The 24,018-nt window shown below is 37.5% G+C and overlaps 1 protein-coding gene across 4 annotated transcripts in view; it reads right to left on the bottom strand.

Moving 5' to 3' along the window:
• Positions 1-5,627: 5,627 nt before the first annotated feature.
• The window catches only part of ATP8B1 (ATPase phospholipid transporting 8B1), a 150,920-nt gene continuing 132,529 nt past the window's right edge, over positions 5,628-24,018 (bottom strand). For all 4 annotated transcript variants that reach the window (XM_072605961.1, XM_072605959.1, XM_072605960.1 and 1 more), the window contains exons 23-28: positions 19,163-19,386; positions 16,489-16,572; positions 14,402-14,647; positions 13,692-13,830; positions 12,551-12,681; positions 5,628-7,466 (exon numbers count right to left, since the gene is read on the bottom strand). In XM_072605961.1, the coding sequence (XP_072462062.1) occupies positions 7,242-7,466; positions 12,551-12,681; positions 13,692-13,830; positions 14,402-14,647; positions 16,489-16,572; positions 19,163-19,386 (1,049 nt within the window). In that variant the 3' untranslated portion in view covers positions 5,628-7,241. The remainder of the gene's footprint in view (positions 7,467-12,550; positions 12,682-13,691; positions 13,831-14,401; positions 14,648-16,488; positions 16,573-19,162; positions 19,387-24,018) is intronic.

Raw genomic sequence — 24,018 nt, 5'->3', positions numbered from 1 at the left:
TATCCCCAGTTGCTGAAATAACATTTTCCAGACTTCTCCTCCTCTTTATCATACCCTCAAGACATTCAAATTTTAAAATATCTTCTTTTGAAGTACTGTGTCCCAAAAGTCTCAGTGCAATTTAAAGTTATTAAAGTGTAGAATTGCACTAAGATTTTTGGGATTCCCTGTATGTCAGTAATACACTAAGAAAATCATACTACCCTCTGAAAGCAAGAAGAAAAAAAATAAGTTAAAATTACCACTTGAAAATGTTATGAATAAGGTAGCAGGAGTCTCTGCTGCATTACCTCTAGGCTCTGGAGGTCATATAGATGAAATCAGGTACCAAAGGAGAAAGAATTAAGAACAGAGAGGCATCACTGATGCTCTAAGCATCATCAATAGGAAGGCCTAGGGGATAGGGAGCTAGAGGTAATTGCTGCTCTGGTGGGAACATTGATAAACCAACAAATACTTTATCTAGGCTAGTATGTTCTGTGAAGCAAGCTGGAGAAGTATAAATTCAATTTATAACTACACTTCCTTTTTTTCTGACTTCACTAGTATTTTAGATAGCCTCCATTTTTATCCTATAAGAGGAGTAGGTCTAAAAATTGATTCTAAATGCACCTTGCTTTTTTACAGTTTAATTTAGGTCAATTAAACAATTAGTTATTAAGCTCCTACAGGACACTGTGATAGGTTTTGGGGATATAAGTACAAAAATTAAAACAGTTCTTCCCCTTGATCTTAAAAAAATACTTATTTCTGGAATGTTTCTTGCACAGAGTTTCCAACTTCCATTTCTTCCTGGATCATTTTTCTTCTAAAATGAATTTCCCAAAATTATTTTCTAAAAACAATATTTTATGCCATTCTGTACTTTTTAGCAAGTACAAAATTTGATAGAGCTTGTAGAAGCTATTTCCTCGACTCCTGATTGGATAGCTGCTAAGATCTTAATATACTGAGATTTCCATGAGAATGTCTTCCATTTCCTGCTGGGTTGTAGGACAGTCTTTTAAATGAGTATTTTTCTAACCACAGTCAACATTAATCTTTACTTATCAGGTATTGTACTTGAACAAACTGTAAGAGCTGTTCACTAGGTGGTGCTCTTTGACTGTCATTTAGTGAATAACACATCAATTTTTCAACTAGACTAAATGTAGTCTATAAAAACAAAACAGAAAATTAGCAAACTGATATTTACATCGGGCTTTATGGTTTACAATGCTTCATCTCAGTTAAACTGCAAAAAAAAAAATCAGGTTTGCATTTTGAGGAGGGTGGGTGGGTGGGATGGTTTGATCACTGTCACAAGTCTGCATTTTGAGGAGGGTGGGTGGGTGGGATTGTTTGATCACTGTCACAAGTCTACAGTGGAATATCACTGTTTGTTTTAGGGCCAAGGATATGGTCAATATTCCATTCTCAAGCATAAATATCACCAGACTGTGTTCCCTAACCCAAATGTAAATTTCAATCTAATGACAAGACAATTTGCTGAAGAATAGGGTTGATCAGGTGGGAAGGCAACAGACACAGTTCAGTGCTTTAAGGAGTATACCCAAATAGAGGTCTTATCTTATTAATCTTGGATCAGCCCCTGGGGGTATGGGTTTGTGAGACTGGGTGTGAGCAATACTTTTCAGGTGCTCCAGGGGACAAGCATTTCAATCCTCCCCAACCCCACATACCTATCTGCTATTTATTCATTATTTTGTTAATTTTTTTTTAACCTCTCTTAACTCAAAAGGCCCCATAGGAGGAGTATGAATTTTTAATAAACTTTGCTTTTCTTTTGGGCTAAAAGAAGGCCTTGAGTTAATTCATTTGGGCAGCATCCAGGGTGTTGGTATTTTGAGGTCCCAAGCACCTGAAACCTCAAATTATGGTTCCCTAACCTCAACAGGCCCATCTGCCAAAACAGTTTTACCAGAGTGTTGTCTCTGTGCTTGCTACAGCTTCTTGAAGCCACAGGTGAGAGGTGACAGGTAGACACCCAAAGTGGATGAGCAGCCCCGAAAGGGCTTGGAAAGCTCTCTGACCGGAGGTACTGATCCTCTGAGAACACCCAAATGTGGTGCCACCTAGCTTAAGTAGCCACTCTCACAGAAATTTTGAACGCTGATGTTGTATATTTATTAATAAGCTTACAGAGAATTGGGAAGCATCTAGAGAGAAGTAAAAACCTTTGGTGGAAGTTTGACTTTAATATAACTTTAACTGTCACCCTGAGGAAAAAACACAGTTAAATGTCATTCTTGGTAAAACTAAAACTGAGTTAATTCTCACTCTGGAGAAAAACAGTTCACTCACATTTTGGGGGGAAGAGCAATGCTGGTATTGGACAGCTAGCTAGCACAGTGGATAGAGTAGCACCAGGCCTGGAGTCAGGAAGACCTGGGTTCAAATCTAACCTCTGACGCTTACTAAATGTGTGATCCTGGGCAAGTCACTTAACCCTGTTTGCCTCAGTTTCTTCATCTGTAAAATGAGCTGGAGGAAGAAATGACAAACCACTTTACTATCTTTGCCAAGAAAACCCCAAATTGGGTCATAAAGAGTCAGACAGAACTGAAATGCCCCAACAACAGCAAAGTTGGTGCTAGGCAATTGGCGGTCATTGTACACTAAGGGTGATCCTTCCAAGTTTTAGAAATGAAACGACATGAGCAAATATGATACGGGTAGGCAAGTGTGTAGATGAGAGCAAAAGAAAAAAAGAAATATGTGGCCAAAGTGAACTGGAGGGGGTGCTAGGCTAAACCTGCAGATGGGATAACTGGTGAGAGAATTCAGACCAATGCTTTCCCCTGATTTCCCAGAATATGGAAATGTGACTGGCTGTAATCAGGATCACAGCCAAAATGTTTAAATGATTATTGCTTTCTCATTTGATGCTGTAACAAACTTCATGGCCAGTAACAGTGATGATTATTTAAGCCATACAGTATTTGAGACTGAAAGGGGAAAAATAAATGACATGAGAACAAATTTCCCTGATTTTGTCGACCAAGGTGGGGACTTGAGCTGATTAGAGAGAATTTTGTAATATTATTCATTTCTATGTAGTTTCAGAACATACTCCTCCTATGGGGCCTTTTGAGTTAAGAGAGGTTAAAAAAATTGCATCTCAGCTAGACAGAATCAGAGCTGGATTGAATCTGAGCACCTTCATCACTTTACTTTATTAACTGCTCTATACAAACTGGATTTTTTCAAGTTCATCTTGCCTTTTTCTGCCTCAGTGAAAACTGCCCATACCTGGAAAAGACTCTTCCCCAAATAAAAAAGATTTCTTTTTTACATCAATTTTTGTTGATCTTAAAACACAGATCACCTAGGGTTCTCATTGTATTCTTCTCCTACCTTCTTATAAAAGAGCCATTCCTTATAGGTAAGTATGAACAATAAAACGGTCCACAAAACTAAACAAAATATAAAAAAGTCTAACGTTATATTCAGTATCCCACACCTAAGGTTCCCCTATCTCTACATCCTCCACAATTTCTCTTGGTTGAAAACCTTTCTTCCCTCTCAGTTGTTACCTGCTCCATTGAGTCTTCCTTAATCAGCTGACAAGTATTTATTGCCTACTATGTGCCAGGCATTGTGCTAAGACTGAGGATAGAAAAACAAATCCCTCCCTTCCCCTGGCTCCCCCCAGCCTTCATTATAGGACCAGAGCTTTAGAGCTGGAAGGACCTACAATCTTAGTTTATAGATGAGGAAATGCCTGAGGTCACACAGGCTACTATAGTAGAACTTGGATTTCAACTCATGTCCATTGACCCCAGATCCAGTGTTTTTTCCACCATTCTATGCTGCCATAAGATGAGTTGGATTCTTCCTCCTCTTTTCTCTTTCCTTTGCCCCCTCAGCCAATTACAGTGCTCAAAGATCCCAAACCATAGATTTGGAAGTGGTCCTTTCCTTTCCAAGAACATCTTCTAGAATGCTTGGGAAGTGAGGAAATCTGGTGAAGCAACATTGACGTGTCACAGATAGGGTCTTTCCAATATAAAAAGGATAAACTGAGGAGTCATCTAGCTTGTTGCCCCCCAACAAGTTGATCTGACATTGCAGGTGTTTTCCCAAGTGACTAGGGCAAGTTCACCTTGAGATAGAGACTTGAAGACTTGAATCATCTCCACGTCCCCTTCTCCAGTCCTCCAGGCTATAGGAATTGTCCTTCAATAAATCTTACTAGGATACACAGTTTGATGTTTGAAGTTTCTTTCCTTTCCTAGTGTGGTCACCTCATTTAGATACACATCTGCTGTTAAGTGAAAAGTCATAAAATAAGATGAAGAAATTAATCAACTATTTACACACACTACATAGCATTAATTCAGTGACTTACTGGCTACTACAATATAAAAGGCATGATCTAGGCTTTTAAAAGGTAACTTTGTATCCTTAGAGCCTGCATGTTGGGGGTGGAAGCTCAATTCCATGTGGACAGTCTCGGGCGGGTAAAGGTGGGAACTTCTAAATCTTAGAGTTCTCATGAGGCCCCCCAGAAAACAGCAGGGAATCGAGGAGTGAGACCGAGCTATCTCGTGTATTTCCGCCTCTTCCCGTGAGAAACGTGATGGGAGGAGCATCCCCGCCCTCGAGACTGACCCGGATCTGGGCACACCTATTGTTATCTAACAGGCACGGTATTCAGGTGCAAACTACACAGCCGGAGAGCTTAATTAGGGTCAGGAAAGCCTGAAGGCGCTCTTAGCGCGGGAGGGGCCCTTACAGGACAGAAGGCGCCTCTTCCCTTTTCCTCTCTTCGCTCTTCCCTCTCCCCTCTTTCCCCACTTCCACTTCTGCTTTCACTCTCTCACTGAAAGATCTTTGCCTCCTTGGGAGATTTCTCTCTCCCTCCTAAGGAAGAGTTCCCCCTGCACATGTAACCAGGACCCTGAATAAAGCCTAACCCTTGTTTGACTCCAGAAAGTCTCTTCTCTCATACGTTTATCCGGTTTGGCCAACCGAAGACCTACGATAGGTAAGGTAAGACTCGGGTAGCCCTCAGGCCTCTAGGCCTGGCACCTGCACATAGTAGGTGCATGTTAGATGTGTGTTTAATTATATTGTTTCATGTGGCGGAGAGTGGTCTACTCCTTTCTTATTTCTACTAATGAACTCATGGTACTAGATCAGTTTTACAATATATTTTTTGGTGTGTGTCATTTCAGGCCATAAACTTGTCTGTTTCTTGGCAAATACATCATTCAATTGACTAGTTACGGAACCCCATTAAGAATACGTATTTTGAAATCAAGCCAACTTGCTTCTGTGCCGTGTGTTTACCTGAAGGTAGTCAGCCACAGGTGTTATCACCCCTAGCTCAGAGAAGAGGGGACCCCAGGTAGAATTAACAGTTTACACAAAATCACGAGGGTAGAAGGGCAATCCAAGGAGCTCATATCCAGTTCTTGGACTCCAAGGCAATTGCTCCTTCCACTCCACTGTCTCATGGTATATTCATTTGTGCTTTAAAACTCTAAACTCCACCTCCAATTTCCAGCCTCATCATTCTGAACTATACTTCACAGAACCCATCCAAGCATCAGATTCCTTCTTCTATATTTGTAATCCGTGAAAGCTTCCTATATCTGTGAAAAGATGATTATTTTCCAAGATATATTACTAAAGCATTTATTACTCTTTAAACAAAATATTTACACATAAAATCTCAGATTTACAGATAAAAGGAAATCATTTTCCAAAGCAATTTGCATATTAAGATTGTTAATATTGCACCCAACAGTATGTCTTTGACACATTTGCATTGTCAGTCTTCCCCACATTCAATTACCACAAAACAGAAGAAAAATATGAAATTGACAGAATTATACACTCAGTTTATCTTTGTTTAAAAAAATGAATTTTACATTCCTTTTTATTCACATGATAAAGGAAAAATTGTAAACTTTCTTTAATTTATTTCCACAAAATGAACTATACATTCTTTTGTCGCACCTGGAAAAACTATATACATTTTTAAGCTCCTTAAAAGGAATTAACGTGACAGGCAAATATTTTTTAACAACAAATAGCAGCGTGCTGGTAGAGGGCAGTATTAGTGAAACATGTTTATATCGTCACTAGCAAAAGAAACTAGTGCATGTTCCAGACAGAATGAGGAAAGCCTTTGGACAAAAAGAGTTTTTACCTCTTTAAAGGATGCTTCCCATAATTAAACTAAAATGATAGTTTGAAATGAACACATACTAACATCCTTCAAAATGTGGTTAATAATATCCTTTTCTTTTTTTCAAGGCAGCTCTAGAAACATCCAAGTAAAAAGAATGAGGTCTCTGTTACTCATTTCCCTTATAAAAAATACTTTATAATTATATACAGGCAGGCACAAAAGTTTGCTTCTCAACAGAAAGCTCTGCAAACTACTTGGTGATTTATCACTATTTTCCACATGTACATAGTTGTATCACAAACAAAAACGTAGATTTGTTTTTAGAAAAAAACAGTTTTTAAAGTAGGACTTTAGGAGGTTTCCTAAATGACATGCTTTGAGAAGATTAAAAGTTATTATAATGTACTATATTAGGCTTTCACTAAAAAGAAGCAAAGGAGACATATGCCAAATTCAATGGACTTTTTTTTGGATTGCACTAATAACCAAATATCCTAAAAGGAAGGAGAGCATTAAACCATGCAGCCCATTTATGACTCTGCAGAGGCCTTCAGAACCCTCGGCTCTCAGAGAAGGAATTTTTAATTATATTCTTTTGCTGGTATCCTCCTGAGTGAAAATTCATATTTATATAGTGGCCTAGAGAGCTTAATGAACATCTTGATTATTCACGTTGAATATTACTGACAGGAGACATTAACTTTAATTTTGTTACATATCATCAGTATTAACTATATATAATTTTATATATATATATATATATATATATATATATTTGCTTTTTCAAGTGTCACATCGCTATGAACTTAAGGTTTTAAAAAATAAATCCTTTGAGGAACAAATATCATGGATAATTTCATGACCATAAATGTCTGACTAATGGAATTTTTAAAAATACCCATACTTGGCTTGTTTAATTTTTAATAGTCCCAACCAAGTAGTTTTTCTTGTATAACAGTTGCTCATCTTCAATATCCTTGTGTCAAATTCAATTTTTAAAAAAGTCCTGAGAGTCAGTCATAAAAATATTATTATATATGTGGTTTTTTTTTGTTTGTGCAATTATTTCAGTAAAGCTATTTCCATGGAAAAATTCACATCAGCTCTCTACAGTTCGTCTATATTCTGCAGTTCCCTCTGCTATTACTCCATCCAACGGAGATCGCTTTTTGCGTATGCTACGTCCTGAGGAGATGAGGTCAGCATATCCCCGCTGATGGGAGAAAGCATAAGCAGAGCGCCGAGATGATACTCCCCGTCGAAACACATTTTGCCTTCGTTTCCACTGCTCTTCTGCTTTATACTTTTTACGACTTTTCTGAATCTGCAATGAGGAAATGAATGTAGGAGGTTAAGGCAGATAGATATTTGAATACTCTCCTAGGACCAGCTAAAGTCACACCTTACACAAGAAATCTTTCTTAGTTCTCCTTCACCTTAGTGCTTTCTGGACTCTGTGACTGTTCTTCAATTTATCCTGAATAGTTCTTGTTTTTATATAATTATTCGCATGATGTCTCCCTCACTAGACTGTGAGATACTTATAAGCAGGGACTGTTTTTTTTTTCTTTCATTGAATCCCCAGCTCTTAGCATAGTGCCTTGCACACAGAAGATACTTAATAAAATGCCTAATAAATGACCAGACCGTGGAATCAATAAAGCATAAAAGAAATCAGACTGTAGGTAAGAATTAAAACAGAGGCACAGATGTTAAAACATAGAAATCATAAAATGTCAGGAAATGTATAAAAGGTAATAGATATTTTGCACTTGCTATAGCAAATTTTTTAAAAGCAGGTTAACAAATCTTGGCTTAAATTTATTTGCAAGGTAAGATGAAGACAAAAACAACAGAACACTCTTCTCAGTACAAATATTTGTTTTTGGAGGCATGGAGTAAAGTGATTGGCCCAGGGTCACACGGTGTCTGGGGTCACATTTGAACTCAGGTCCTACTGACTCAAGGGCCAGTGCTCTATCCACTGCTCCACTAGTTGGCCTCCTCAGTTCAAATCTAATACAATTCCAGGCAAGAGAAATAGGCCATTTTGAAAATCACTTTAACATATACATAGATTATGTCCCTTTCCTTCCTACAGTCTTGACCTAATGGTTGGCGCTTGTCATTTTTCTCTTCATTTACACCCTTGAAAATGAATCTGTTCTCTTCTAGACTTGTTCATTTCCAGCCTTGGACAACTCCTATTACATGTGGCATTCCTAAGTTGCCTAGTTGCTGCTGATAGAATGTGTAAAACCATGCTGACTGGTCTGCTATACACTTATGCTGTCTAATTTCATGTGAACTAAAAACACCCATAGTAATATTTTTATTCATTCTTTACTGACACTATGGCATCCCATTCAACAGTTATTCCAAACCTTTTCCATGCATCTTGAACACCCAAGTGTACCTCCATCCCACTCTCTGGACAGAGGGCCTTATCTTCTAGTTTACCGAGAAAACGGAAATAATCATTTGTGAGTACCTTGACTCCTCTTCTCCTTTTTGCCTTTTTGATAACCTCTATTTATTTACATTTGCCTTTCCTCTGTTCTTAGAGGACAAAGTGGTTTTCCTTATTGTCAACATCAAAAATCCCTCTATTTGTACCTTTGATTATCGATTGTTCTAGTACTTCTCTCTCTCTCTCCACACATACACGTGTGTGTGTGTGTGTGCGTGCGTGTGTGTGTAATACACTTCAACCTTGTGTTCAAATATGATCCAGTTTCCCCTGTTCTTTGGCAGTTCTTAGAACTGGACATTTCCTTGTATTTCAGTCCTATATTTCCAAGTATCTGCTGGATAGGAATATATTGTCATCCCTGCAAAAGTAACGTATTTGAAAACTGAACTCAAGTATTCATTCTTCAAGTAAGTGCCTAATGTGCACTCAGTCTTGCTGTTGTGCTCTAAGAGAGGTACAAGGTCTCAGTTAGTCATGGTTAATGCCCTCTTGGACCTTACAGAGTCTAGCAGAAAGATAATAAACCCAGATGACTAAAAAATGAAATATTGCATGATGAGTACATTTAAAAAGGTGTAGAACAAAAAAAATATTATGTGAGGTCAAAGGGACAAAAGATTACAGAGTGGAAACAAGATTTTAGGAATGTCTTAGCTGTACTTCTAGACAAACTGACATCACTTCAAAGACCTGTGGGTAGACTAGGTAATGTCAACATGAAGAAACTATGGGGAAATGTGTTATTATGAGAAAGAATGCTATCTCTAGGCAGAACAATAGACAGCACCTGATTGACTTGCAGTACTTGTTCCTAGTATGAGCCAATCACTGCGGCCCTCTGAACATATCTTCATCAATTTCCTAACTTTCTACTTCCTTCTCCTACCATTACACTATTCTCTCTAAACTCATCTTTTGTGTGTGTGTGATAAGTAGTATTTGTTTCAGATGTGTTATTTCATGTTTGTACACTGGAAAATGCCAGAATATCCAACCCAAAAAGTGAATCACAAATGGCTTTCCTGCATCAATTGGCAGAATAGCAAATGATAAGAAAACAGTAATAAGTATCAGTCTTCAGCTAAGAGCAAAATGTTCATCTTTCAGTTCTGAACTACCTCCAAATTATTCCTTTTCTCCTCAGTAACAATATAAATTGGCTGGCCATTTTCCACTTCAGGAAAGTGAATGTCTGTGAATCCTGTTTGGATGTTCATGATCAAATTTGTCCACTGAGTTAAAAAAAAATCCTTGGTAAGTCTGGCAAATGTAGAAATAAATTCTTTAACAGTGGAGAGACAGAGATCAAGAAAGTCTTCATAGAAGAGTAATGCTGACCTGGACTTGAAAGGACTGATAGGAATTCTACAGATAAAGACAGGAATGGAATCCATTCAAGAACAGGGAATAATATATGAACCAAGGAAAAGAATTGGAAAAGAGAGGATGTGCACAGGGGCAGAAAGCAGACCGTTGTGGCTACGATATAAATTATACGGAACAGAACAATACAAGATAGGAAAGATAAGAATCTGACAAATTGCAAAGGATTTTGAATTCCAAGCAAAAGTAGTTTGATCTTTATTCAGGAGTCAATAAGGTGTTGAATTTTTTTTTTTTAGCGTACCATGATATTATAGATTTATATCTGGAAGAAACCTCATAGGTCATCTAGTCCAATCCCCTCGCTTTACAGATAATGAAAGGGAAGCCCCCTTAGAGGTTAAACAAACTGGCCAAGGTCACACAGGAAGTAAATGGTATAGCCAGGATTTGACCCCAGGTCCTCTGATTCTCTAATGTTCTATCTATGGCCCAACATTATCCCCCAGAAGAATGACCTAATTATAAAGAAGATTATTCTGGCATGGACTGGAGGGGAGCGAGGCAAGAGTAGAGGGGGAATGGTCTGATAGGAGACCAGCTCCAACAGTTCAGGAGGATGATAATGAAGGCATGTGTCAAGGGAGAAGCACTGGGAACAGAAAGGAGAGGTGGAATATGAGAGCTACTATGGAGGTGCATGAGAATTAGAGTCTGGAGAAGTGAAAAAGAGAAAAGAGTCAAAATAACACCAGTTTAAAATGTGGGAGACTCAGGGAATTGTGGTATGTTTGACAGAAATAGTGAAGTAAGAACAAGGAGAAGGTTTAAGCTTATAGCCTTAGGAGTCATCTGCATTGGGTGGGTAGATTGAAACTACACTAGTCAATGAAGTAAATGAACAACAGTAGCAAAGAAGACAGTGTAGACAAACAAGGACTGAATCTTTGGGAAAACACACTTTAAGGAGATAGAAGAAAAAGAGTAAGGAAAGAAAACTAAAAAGAGTGGTCACAAATGTAGGAGGTGAAACAAGACGTTCACTGAGGAAGCAGCATATTCAGTAGACTCAAGTGACATATAACAGTGTTAAATATGCTGCCAAGAAGTCAAGGAGGATGAGGATCAAAGAAACACAACTGGATTTGGTGCTTAGGAGGTCAATGCTGACTTTCCAGAGAGCAGTTTAGAATAATGGGGATAGCAACCAGATTGCAAAGGGCTGAGGTACGAGTGGATGGTGAGGACATTAGAGGTACACTATGTAGATGATTTTCCCCAGAAGTTTGGGAGTGACAGGGAAGAGAAAGACAGGAAGGGAAAGCTTTTTTTTTTTTTTTAAATTAGGGCGACATGTAGGCAGATGGGGGGAATCACTTGGAAAAGGAGATTTCCTCCCCAAGCCCATTCCTCTTCCAAACTTAATTTGTTTCTATTGGTGGGACAACCTTCTTCCCAGCCATTCACTCAAAGAAATCTGCCATGTTTGACTCATTTTTTTTCTCATCGCTGTCTACCACCTCCACCCATATATAATCAGGTCCTAAATTCCATCGAATTTCTGTTTTATAGACCCATTTCAGCCTTGCTGTTACACTGCCACATTCCTTCCTCTCCCTCTTCCTTCCCCATAGCTAATTAGTTCCTGAATTCCACTGAATTTATGTATTTTCTATTCTCACATACATGCACCACCAGGCTCATTCTACCTTGTCTTAATATTGCAACAGACTTGTAACTGGTCTGTCGCCTAGTTATCCTTCAAACGAACTCTTCACACTGTTATTAGAGAGAATTTTTCTAATGTTTGAATTTGTTCCCCTCAACACTCTGCTCAAACATTTTGAGTGGCTCCAAATAAACTACCAAATAAAATACAAATGTCTCAGCTTGGTAGTCAAAGCCCTCTGCAGTCTGGCTCCAACCTGTCTTTCCACCTTTACCTCACACTATTTACCTTCACCTGTTCTATCAAACTAGGCTCCTTTATTTCCATAGATTCTTGCTTTATCCTATCTACTCTCTTAGCATGTGCACATGTCAGAAAGAGTCTCCCAACGCTCCTGCCAACTGAAATCCTTCAAACTTAGGGGCCACCTTTTCTATGACACCTTCTCTGATCTGCCCTGATGCACATAGTGATCCCTCTCCATACACTAATCACATTATACCTGACATATTACTTATTTATATACCTATCTTATCTCTTTTATTAAACTATAAGCTCCCTGAGGGCATTTGCTCTCTTATTTCCTCTCTGTATCCCCAATACCTAGTACAGAGCACTGTATATAGTGATATTGTTCAGTTGTTTTTCCGTTGTGTTCAATTCTTTGTGACCCCATTTGGGGTATTCTCGGCAAAGATACTGGAGTAGTTTGCCATTTCCTTCTCCAGTTCATTTTACAGATGGGAAAACTGAGGCAAATAGGTGACTTGCCCAGGGTCACACTGCCAGTAAGTGTCTAAGGCCAGATTTGAACTCAGGAAGATGAGCCTTTCTGACTGCAAGTCATCACTATATTCACTATGCCACTTACATGCCCTTATTGCATGTAATAGATGCCTAATAAATTCTTGTTGAATTAAAGGAGGATTATACTTCTACCTACCTTATCGCTTTCTGATGGCCAGATCGTCATACATAAGAAACGTAAGGCGATAATGGGAAGCAAGCACACTGCAACTGTTAAAATGATGGTCAACCAAAGATATGGCTGCCTCAGGGCATTTGGAGCGGTTCCTGTGAAGAATGACAGGAGAAAGATATAAATTTTTGTCAGGTGGCAATGACATCCTCCTTATTATCTAAAAAACAGAATCAATTCTTGGATAATTCATGACTGTGGAATGTGCATAGCTGATTTGTGGAAACCAGGATACTATTTCCCCTCCCCCTCAAATTCCCATAACTCTCAACACATTTCCATGGAACACAAATAACTGAATATCAGTCCAAGCAGAGTAAAATTAGAAAAGTAAGAGGTGAAATATGCTTCCCCCTACCCTCCATGACCTTTTCAAGGGGAAAAATAACATGCATTATAAAACATTTTAGATAACACACAATACTGGTTTCCTCTTATTATGGATAAAATTGAATTGATTATATAATTGAAAAATGCTCAGAATAATAATAATCCTGTGTTGTACTAACATATGGGAAAATTAAATTCTTCCAGCCGGGTGTTTTTTTCTAGAGGACTGATTGATTTATAATTTTGGTCAGATATCATTTTGAAACTCCAATTAACATTTATTAGGTCTGGGCAAATGACAATATTAATTCAAAAATAAACTTAGTAATCTGAGCCAAACAGCCAATTTCAGTGCAATAATTAGCATCCCTTATGGCTAATTTTGCCTGGTTATTGCTTTTTTGTATTATGATTGTAAGTTGAAAGGAATCATGGAATGGTCTTTTTAACTTTAACTTTTACAGTGTCTGTAATTACTTAATAAATGTAGTGAGCAGTTTCAGGCAATTGACAGGACACTGGGATTACTTTGATTCTGAAGAAACAAAACTTGTCAAAGTTTTGGAATCTCCACAGGGAAAATGAGATTTATAGCAAATCTTTTACAGAACCTTAGAACTTAAGTAAATTTTTTTGAACTAGACTTTTAAAGAAGGAAACAATCTCTAGGACCACTGCCCAATACAGAAATATATAGAATTTATTCTTATCAGAAGTTGAAAAAAAAAGGGGGCACTTTCTTATAATTTATGTTGGGAATGTAGAAAGAACTGACCTGTGAATTGGAAACCAGATGGGAAGAGAACATGGATTCCTGCACTGTGAAAGTCAAACATGATGCCAAAATAAAGAGCGATGCTCCCAAAAATGGAAAAAGCATTCACAAAAGTCCAGTAGGAAGTATCTAAGCCAATCTGTTGGTAAACCAAACAGAAAACAGCACTCATTTGATGGTTAGCAGAATAATTGAAACAACAACTTGCATTTAGCTAAGTGTTTGAAGGTTGCAAGGCACTTTATCTACCCCATCTTACTTGATCCCCACAACCACCCAGGCAACTTTATTATCTCCGTTTTTCAGGAGAGGTAACTAAGACTCAGAGACATCAAATGAACAAACTTACACAATGAGTAAAGGGGCAAATTTAAACCTGAACCTGGATCTTCTGACTCCAGGTTCAGGGCTTTTCCTTTCTTTCAAGAAAGAAAGAAATAGATGGGTTTAGAATTTAGCAATTTGGATACAAATTGATTTGAAGGCTCTACAGCCCCAAATCAGACTTACCATCCTCAACTGTCTGGGGGAAAAAGGTATGAAAATTATATTCATGGTTTAAAAAGTTGGAGAGAGGATAGAAGTTCATGCACGAATATACATAAATGTGCGTCTATATAATACATAAACATATATTGTGTTATTCAGTTAAGTGAAATTATCTAAATCAGTTAAATTATTTTAGAAATTATTCAACTAAATCTGCTTACCTGAAAGTTGACTGTTATTGTAAGGGCAGATGCAACCGTAACAGCAAAGGATTGGTAGTCTGAAGGTGCCTCCCCATCTTGTCCCATGGTTTGTAGATAAGCACCATATGGTATAAAGAAGAGGATCAGTGAAGTTAAGATTCCATGGAACAAGCTTATGAAGAATTTCTTATAGTTAAACAATAAGTCTTTCTGTCCTACTATATATAAACTGGGGAAGCGAAGACTCAGCTTGTCACTCACATCCTTAAGAGAAAAATAAAATAAGAGTTATTAGCCATTGGCACAAAGGAAACCAAAGTAATGTTACAGTGCCCAGGGCAGGGACACAACTGGTGGGCACTGTATATATATGGTAGATGGTTTACTTTCTAGAGTTGTGCATTTTATTAAAACACATTTTTATTATTTATGCTTCAAACTGCTTCAACCTGCTACAGTATTCAAAGGTTTTATTGTCTTTTTTTTTTTTTACACCACTATCATTTCTTTCTAACCAACCCCATCCTTGTAACAAAGGAAAATATTTAATCCAAATCCAGTGACAAAGGAACTGCATCTGACAGTGTGGAGATGCCACATCCCACCATTCAGCAACACTGAGAATGTTCATTGCAGTTCCGAATTCAACTGCTTTTTGGTTTTCTTAATTTGAACCACTTTACTAAATATTCATTATTTTCTTGGTCTTGTCTCATTTGATCAGCCTTGCTCTGTAACAGAGCTCCAATGCATGTCAGGAAGCTTCATGGTAGTCTCTTTGTTTAGGCTCATAAAGAGAAAAAGCTCGTTAAGAAATACCTTTCTAAGAAGAAATAACTGGCCATGCCCATCAAACAAAATTTCTTGTTGTCTTTAGGTAGGTACATAAACAATCTCTCTGTATACTTTATTTATCCTTCTGAAAAAAGTCAACAATTTGCCCTTTTCTTTAGCTACTATTTCTTTAGTTTTTTTGGTTTAATTTTATAGTGAGGATGTTGATACAGATATGGTTCAGGTCCTCCAGCAGTCTGTCAATTCAGTGATTGTTGGACATAGGTCACATGTCAAATATAATGAAGATGACATTTTTATTTGTAGACAAGCTAAGGGTTTTTGTGCTTTACAATACCCTCCCTTGTCCTTTCCCCACTGTTTTTCCTCTCAAAAGCATAGGGCAAACTACACTAGACTCAGGACCATTTTGTGTTTTTGTCTATTTTATCCATATCCATAACCACAAAAATCCAAACCAAAACAAACAAAAACCCCTACACATTTTGGTGACAAGAGTTCTCATGATTTGCTTGGCTGGTGGCTGTATGGCAGATAAACAGTCTATTACTGGTGTGTGCTTGAGGACTCTCCAGTCCCTTCCAGATTTACCGATATATTCTTCCAAGATAACCTACACAAATTCTTGTATTAATGCCCTATTCCAATGTTTCATCATGGAATGGAGATGACAGTTGGGGTCTGAGAAGGATATGTCAGCAGTGTATAAGTGTTGGAAAATTCTATCAAGATGAAAAGGCTTCTGGGATTAAATTCTGATAAGTATCTTATACTGGAGGTGTCAACCCCCCAGCTCTCAGCTGTATGCACAAGGAAAACTCCCCAGTGATTCAGACTCACATTAAAGTGTAATTGGAGAATGCTAAAGAAAATTAACTACAATACAACATAATCTGTAGTTTCTAAGTTAGCATTCAGTGGCAGGAGTCGGTTTCTATTTGAGTTTGACACCACTGTTTCATACTATCCAAATCATCCAAAAAATTTTATACTATCCAAATAGAGGTGACCTAAATATTAAAGGTCACATCATTTTAAAGAAAAAAAGAGGAGACTAGAAGGAGGCATTTTGTACAATTAAGGATAGGTAGGAGAATTCTTAACCAAACAATGAACAGAGATGATCATAAAAGATGACAATTCTGATTATATAAAATTAAAAAGCTTTTCCACAATCAAAACCTAATTCAACTAGGTTAAGAAAAGCAGTAGTAAACTGGGGAAAAAATCTGTTACAGGTAATGTGTTAAATTACATTGTCTCCAAGCTCTTCTATGTAACAATCTTACTCTACAAATCAGGGATCATACCTGATCCAGCAAACCAACCAGCAGCACAGGGAGGCTTGAATATAGTACATTGTACAGTGTGATGAACCAGTCTTCATATGCGGTCTAAAGTCAAAATAACAATGGATATTTAGATAGAATTTAAAATGCAAAGCATTTTACATCAATTAAGTCATTCATTTCTCATAACGTTGAGGCATTATGGGTAATATTATCCCATGTTTGATATGTGAGCAAACAGGCTCAGAGAGGTAACTGACTGGCTTATGTTCACAAAGCTAGTGCTATAAGTAGGAAGGATTTGAACTTGATACTTCAAGCCTATTACTCTGCCTACTAGGTCATACTCTCTCAGAAACACAGTAGACCCAAACCATATGTTATTCCACTTTGCTAATGGGAAGAAATAGTAATAAGGGTTTCTCTGGTCTGGGAGAGATGTGTTGCCAACACAAATTTTAGCCAAATCTGTTATTCAAGAAAAGAGAAATTCAATTAGTCTCTATAAAAAGTGTAAGGAACAGGTCATTCCATAAACTAGATCATATGTAAAATTGACAATATACCCAAATAATTTTAAACATACCAATGTTCTTCATTTTTTCCATGATCAATATATTAGGAGACATAAAAATGATATTAAGAATTATATTAAAGTTTAAAAGTGTTGTGAACATACACATACAGGCACACACATTTTTTTAAACTAGTCACTTGTTTGCCATTTTGACAAATGTTTATAAAATGAATTACATAAAAAGAGATTTTATAGCATGAAAAGATTGTTCAGAGATGAGCCAAATGTTGAAATTTTCTCACTATAATGGAAAGTAAGCTATACAAAGGTAGACTATTATTTCAATATCCCCAGTGCTTAGAGAGTAGGCGTTTTAGGATGGTAGGCATTTAATAAGAATTTATTTACTGACTCAAAGATAAGTAATTTAAGATAAAGAATTCAAGATGGTTTTCCCAAAAGGTAGGAGAAAGGAAGCTCTTTGGCCTCTACCATGCTTAGTCTACCACGTCTTAGTCTTCTGAAGCATTCTGGTGAATATAAAAATTATCACAAAGGAAATAAACGACAGCATTGGATCAAGTATAGTTGGGATGTTCATTTTTCTGCTGTTCATACATTAAACACTTTCTGTAATGCCATTCTGTTTCCTTATGAAGACTGTACATGAAGAATGATGAGCAACAATCTATAATCATATGAAAAAATGCTCTAAATCACTATTGGTTAGAGAGATGCAAATCAAAACAACTCTGAGGTACCACATCACACCTATAAGATTGGCAAACATGACAGAACAAGAAAATGATAAATGCTGGAGAGGATGTGGGAAAGTTGGAACACTAATTCATTGTTGGTGGAGCTGCGAGCGCATCCAACCATTCTGGAGAGCAATTTGGAACTATGCCCAAAGGGCTACAAAAATGTGCATACCCTTTGACCCAGCAATATCGCTACTAGGACTATATCCCCAAGAGATCATAAAAATGGGAAAGGGTCCCACATGTACAAAAATATTTATAGCAGCACTCTATGTAGTTGCCAAAAACTGGAAGTCAAGGGGATGTCCATCAATTGGGGAATGGCTGAAGAAATTATGGTATATGAATGTAATGGAGTACTATTGTGCCATAAGAAATGATGAACAAGAAGACTTCAGAGAGGCCTGGAAGGACTTATATGACCTGATGCTGAGTGAAAGGAGCAGAACCAGGAGAACTTTATGCACAGCAACAACCACAGTGTGTGAGAGTTTTTTCTGGTAGACTTAGATTTTTGTAATAACACAAGAACTTCTTACCAAAAAAAAAAAAAAAATCCCAATGGAGGATCTCAAGGCAAAATGCCTGCCACACTCAGAGAGAGAAATATGGAAGTCACTCACATATTGTAGCAGATCATGTTTGTGTATGTGTATGTGTTTGTGTATCATGTTCTGATTTGTTATACGATTTCTTTCATTTATCTTAGTCTGACTACATAGCATGACTATAGTGATAATATACTCAATAGGAAAGTATATGTAGAATCTATACAGAATTGTATGCAGTCGTGGGGAGGGAGGGGGGTAGTGGGGAGTAGGTGGGGAGGGATAAAATCGCAATTGTATGGCAGTGATTGTTAAACATTACAAAATTAAAAAAAAAAATGATGAGCAACAGAACACACAGGAAGAGTACAAGGAATCACCAAAAGTATGAAAGTTCTCCAACAATGGTAACAGTAAGACTTCATAATAGCACAAAGGATATTAGAGAGGTTTACACACATATTTTTCTAGGCAAATATTTCCATTACTATACTTACATGTAAATAAATTTGAATTATTTCCCCTTTACGTTCAAGATTTTAAGTATACACACATATGTACACAGGGTCTTTATTAAACTGGGAACAAATTCATTAAAAAGCCTTAATTATTATTTTAAAACTACTAGAAAATTATAACAGGGTAAAAGAGTTCAAAATAACGTAGTTCAATATGCTTTAATTGTAAACAGTAATACTCATCCCTACCCCCACAAAAGACAATTACCAAAGTGAAAATGAGCTATTGTAACCTCAACAGTCAAAGTAGTTACAGTTATTGACAACTTCAGGTTTTACAGAAATTCACTTGGCAGTAACCTGCAGTCAGCGAAAATTTACACTAATTAAAAAACAAACATTTCCTATTACCTGCGCTGAGTACCCGTTGAAGAAGGAATACCAGAAGTGAACCAAAGTGAATGCAAAGTTTTTGTAGAAGAAATATCTGAGAAACTTGCACATCCTGATGTAGGACCATCGACCGTGGACCAACAAAAGTCTTTGCAGATATCTGAACTGAGCAAAAGAGTAATCACTAGACATGACTGCCTGCATGCCTTCTTGTCCGCTTATGCCAACACCAATGTGGGCAGCTAATGGGAGAAACACAAAAGAAGATATCTTAGTTATGGAATTATCGGAAGAGAAAAAATACCACCAAATGGCCAAACTCCAGTCTGCCCATACCCCAAAACTGCAAAAATGAGCAGACAATAACATAAATGAAACACGACCTTATATTTCGGATAAAGAAAATGAATGGCACAATTATTCTGAGTCTTATCTCTTTTTAGTGATGGTCCTCCCTTATAGCTTCTTCTGAACTCAACCTGGACTTGAATACTTGATATTCTGAGACTTGAAAAACAGCAAAACCTGACCATCTAAGGTTATTTTTAAAAGTTGTCAGGAATAAAAGTGATAAGGACCCTATATTTTTACCCTTTAAAGAGTCATTAGGAACCAGGAGATCATCGTACACAGTAACAACCACAGTGTGCGAGGCATTTTTCTGGTAGACTTAGCCCCTCACAGCAATGCAAGGACCTAAAACATTTCCAAAGGTCTCTTGAGGCAAAATGCCTTCCACATCCAGAGGAAGAACTATGATGTCATTTCACAGAATGAAGCAGAATATTTTCTCTTGTGTTATGTTTTGTTTGGTTTGATTTTTTTCTCATAGTTTCTCCCATTCATTTTAATTCTTCTGTGCAACAGGACTAATGTGAAAATGTGATTAAGATTGCATGTCATCCCAGGGAAGGAGGAGGGAAGGAAGGGGAGTATATCTAAGACTTATGGAAGTAATTGTAGAAAACTGAAAACAAATAACTTAATAAAAAAATTAAAAAAAGAGTCAGGTCATTTTTTGTGGTTAATGAATGAGAAAATCATGACCTGCTTACAGTAGTATTAGCCAATAGCCTGTAACACTGTTGTTCTGATGACTCAGTGATCTTAGGCACTTCAATGCTAGACCAGTGCTCTGTGAGATACTTCCCATGCCCCCAAACAGACTGTGCTGTAGTGCAGACAACCTAACTAAATATGGACAAGTTCCTCACCCACTCACTCCACTCTTGTGGCCCCTTCCTCTGATTGGCTGGTTCCTTCCCAAACCTCCATTTTAAGGAAAACATCTATCCCAGTCATGTCATTGTTACTCTCCAGGTTCCACTCCTGACTCTCCAGCCTTCCTTCCTCCATCATGCTCCTGTGTGGGTACTTTCCTCCTCTTCCCCTCTTCCTTTCCAGCTTCCTTTTATGTGTCTTGCCCATTGAAACATAATCTTCCTGAGGACAAGAACGGTTTGTCCTTCTGTGTATATTTGTACTCCCAGTGTTGAACACAGCACCTAAATGTTTGCTGACAGGACTAAGCTAATTGGTGGTAATTATGATGATCCCAGAAAACTGACTAAGGTGAGTGAGGTTGTGATCTGCATTTGTTGAAGGAGTACCCAGAAGGATATTACCATAGCTCTTCTGAAGCATTTCAGCATTAAGAATTTGCTGCAGTGATGAAAAATAATGGAGAAGTGCCAAAGGGAGGGAAAAAGGAACATAGCAAATTAATTGTTTCCTAGATTTTGGGGGAAAGGGAGGGAAGCTAGGTGGTGCAGTGGATGGGAATGGCTGGACTGGAGTCAGGAAGATTCATCTTCCTGAGGTCAAATCTGACCTCAGACAGTGACTAGCTGTGGACCCTGGGCAACTCATCTGTAAAATGAGCTGAAGAAAGAAATGGCAAACCACTCTAGTATCTTTGCCAAGAAAACCCCAAATGGGATCACAAAGAGTTGGACATGATTGAAACAAATGAGCAAAAGAGTCCAGGAGACAGTTAAAACCTGAACAGAATTATAAGCCAAAGAAGGGCTTCAAAAAAGAAATTCCAAATTTTGAATTGATTCAAAACTTTGACAAACAGAAAATCAGCTTAACTGACTATTTGACTTGGTAAAGCTATTCTGAAGGACATTTAAATTAGTTACATCCTGTTAGTTCCTATTTTCCTCTATGAAGCATATCATTAAATTAGAAAGAGACTTGAATTTTAAACAAACTAACAGGCAGCATTTGATCTATGGCTTTAAGACTGACAGAAGAGAGTAGTAGTACAAATATCACCACCCCCATATTACTATAATGTTAAAGGAATTTGAAGATCTTCCCTGCCCCTTAATAGACCCATGTGACCTGCTTTGAGCTCTGGTCCAGCCCAGAGCCTGAGCCACAGGAAACCCATGGCAGGAGGAGCTTGCCCAGTGGGTGGAGTAGGAAGGCTTCAGTAGGAAGAGAGAGTGAGGTGGAGCTAAGAGAGAGGCAGCAGGCAGAGCAGAGCAGCTAGCCTGGGTGGGAGGGGGCATTTTGCCAAAGGGAGCTTGTTTGTGGGGAGGCCTGACAGAGGGAAGGCTGGAGGATGGCGGTCCTCCCTCTGTTGGAAATACGTACAAACTTCCTTGTTACCGTTGTTGAACTGGTTTTCTGGTAGCTGAATAAATATTTTGGTTTTTGTCTTTGAGGAAGTTACTATTTTGAGAATTTACCCTGGAAATACACCTGCATAAATAGCAGTTGCTGTGGGTATGGCATTGGCTTTACAATTACAAATGAGGAAACTGAGGGTCAGAAAAGACTTGCCTACAACCAGACATCTAATAAGCATCAGAGCTAGCCCTCCGGTCCATATCGTCTCATTCCAAGGCCAAGGCTCTTTCCAAAACAACAGTCTCTGAGAACTTAATTTTAGACAATATATATTCCTGAAAAAGTTGGCAGCCTTTCTTTAGCTAACACAGACTTTATCAAGTTTGCATTTAATATCTTCTGTTTCATATGGTTAATTACAGTGCAATGTTCCAAAGAAGAATGTACTGGGGGTTTATGTAATCAAGTATCACCCATACGTGACTTGACTGACTTAACTGAATCCAAAAATTTTTTTGATTTGTCCAGTTTAAATGCCTAATTTTAGAGATAAGTGAACTCAAGGCCAAGGAGATTCAGTGGCCTCATTACTGGCCTGAGCTAAAGAATGAAAATGCCAAGTCTGGAGCAAAAACCAAAAATAAAATAAAACAAAACAAAAACCTCTTGGCTTAACTGAAAAACAAACAAAAACAGCTTTCAAAGGACAGTTAGAAACAATCACAATGGTCAACATAAAGGTAATGATGTCTGGACTAGAGCAGTGGTCTTGAATGGAGAAATGGAAGTTTATTGAGGGCTGAGTTTATGTTGGTTTGGTATAACAAGAACCTTATCACAGTGTCCTGAACATAGCAGACCTTAATAAATGTTTGCTGTTAAACCAAAATAAACAAATTTGGAAGATATCGCAATGGTACATTGTAGGCTCATAAATTTAGAAGAAATCTAAAAGTCAGATGTGTGTGACTTCCAAACTCATCACTACTATAGGTCAAAAATAAAGGAAATTAACTAACTAGATAAAAAGTAAATTAAAAAATACATTTTATAAAATAAATAAAATAATAATAAATAAAAAATAATTAAGAAATAAATAATGAGAAATAAAACTATAAAAAAAGGAAAATAATAAATAAAATAAAGGAAAAGCCAAATATAAAACAATGTGTGGTCCATCTGTTATTTTGCACTGTCTATGTCACTGTCCAAACCACCTGTGTGATATCTGTAGTAGTCCACAGCCCTCTTCATTGTAACAAATGTCATATGAGTTCTGAAAATAAGAATTCAAACCAAATTGAATTGAAATGGAACTAGAGGTGGAGGCAGATACAGTAAGACGACAGTAAGAAGGCATACAGCATACAGTAGACTCTTGCCAAGGAAGCTAATATAGTCTGAATATATATCGTGAAGAAGAGGAAGAGTAGATTCTGGAAAAAGAAAGAGATATGAGTTATTAAATAGACAGGAAGGGAAAATACAGTAAAAAATAATTACTATTAAACTTTTAGCAAGATAGTACAAGTTCTAAATTAGTTAATTCAGAGAATCATAGAACTGGAAAGGACCCCTGAGACCTCACTGTATATATGAAGGGACTGAAGTCCTGGAAAGGGGCAGTTCCTTGTTCAAGATAACACAGAGAGTAGCAAACTTGAGATCAGAACAGAAATTTCCTGCTGGTGTGTTCAGTGCTCTCTTTACTGTACTATGCTGACTCATGACCTCAATTGTGGCTATAAGTATGAGATCACAAAACAGAAATCTAGACTGCAGTGTTGGATTTGGTTTTTAACAAAGTATATATGTGTGTATATACACACACACACACATTTCTTTATCCATCCATACAAACTTATCTGTATATACTTGCTTAATTATTGCCCCTTAAATATTATGGCCACTGTCCCTTAAGATTGCTGCCCTAATGAACTTTCTGTTGTAAAAAAGAAGACCATTGAAGCAAAACCAAATAATGTTGGTCAGTATATTCCAAATCACACACCTATAGGTCTCTTTACTGAAAGGGAAGAAGGTATGATAAATTACCAGCACTCTTGGACTGATCTTGTTTATACAACTCACCAATTATATATTTGAAAAACAGGGATAAGAAAAAAGTAAATTCAACATTTGACATTGAGAAGATATACAGAAATGTACTGAATTCCATGAGATAAAAAGCCTGGGGAATGACACATATGAAATCTCCCAAACAATTTCTGCTTATTTCATTGGGAGTCACTGCAGCCTCACAGAACATGCTCTCTTAACACCTTTCGGGTGCG

The sequence above is a fragment of the Notamacropus eugenii genome, chromosome 4, assembly GCF_028372415.1.
Source record: "Notamacropus eugenii isolate mMacEug1 chromosome 4, mMacEug1.pri_v2, whole genome shotgun sequence".
Classification (NCBI taxonomy): domain Eukaryota; kingdom Metazoa; phylum Chordata; class Mammalia; order Diprotodontia; family Macropodidae; genus Notamacropus; species Notamacropus eugenii.
This window is presented reverse-complemented; position numbering and strand designations above follow the sequence as displayed.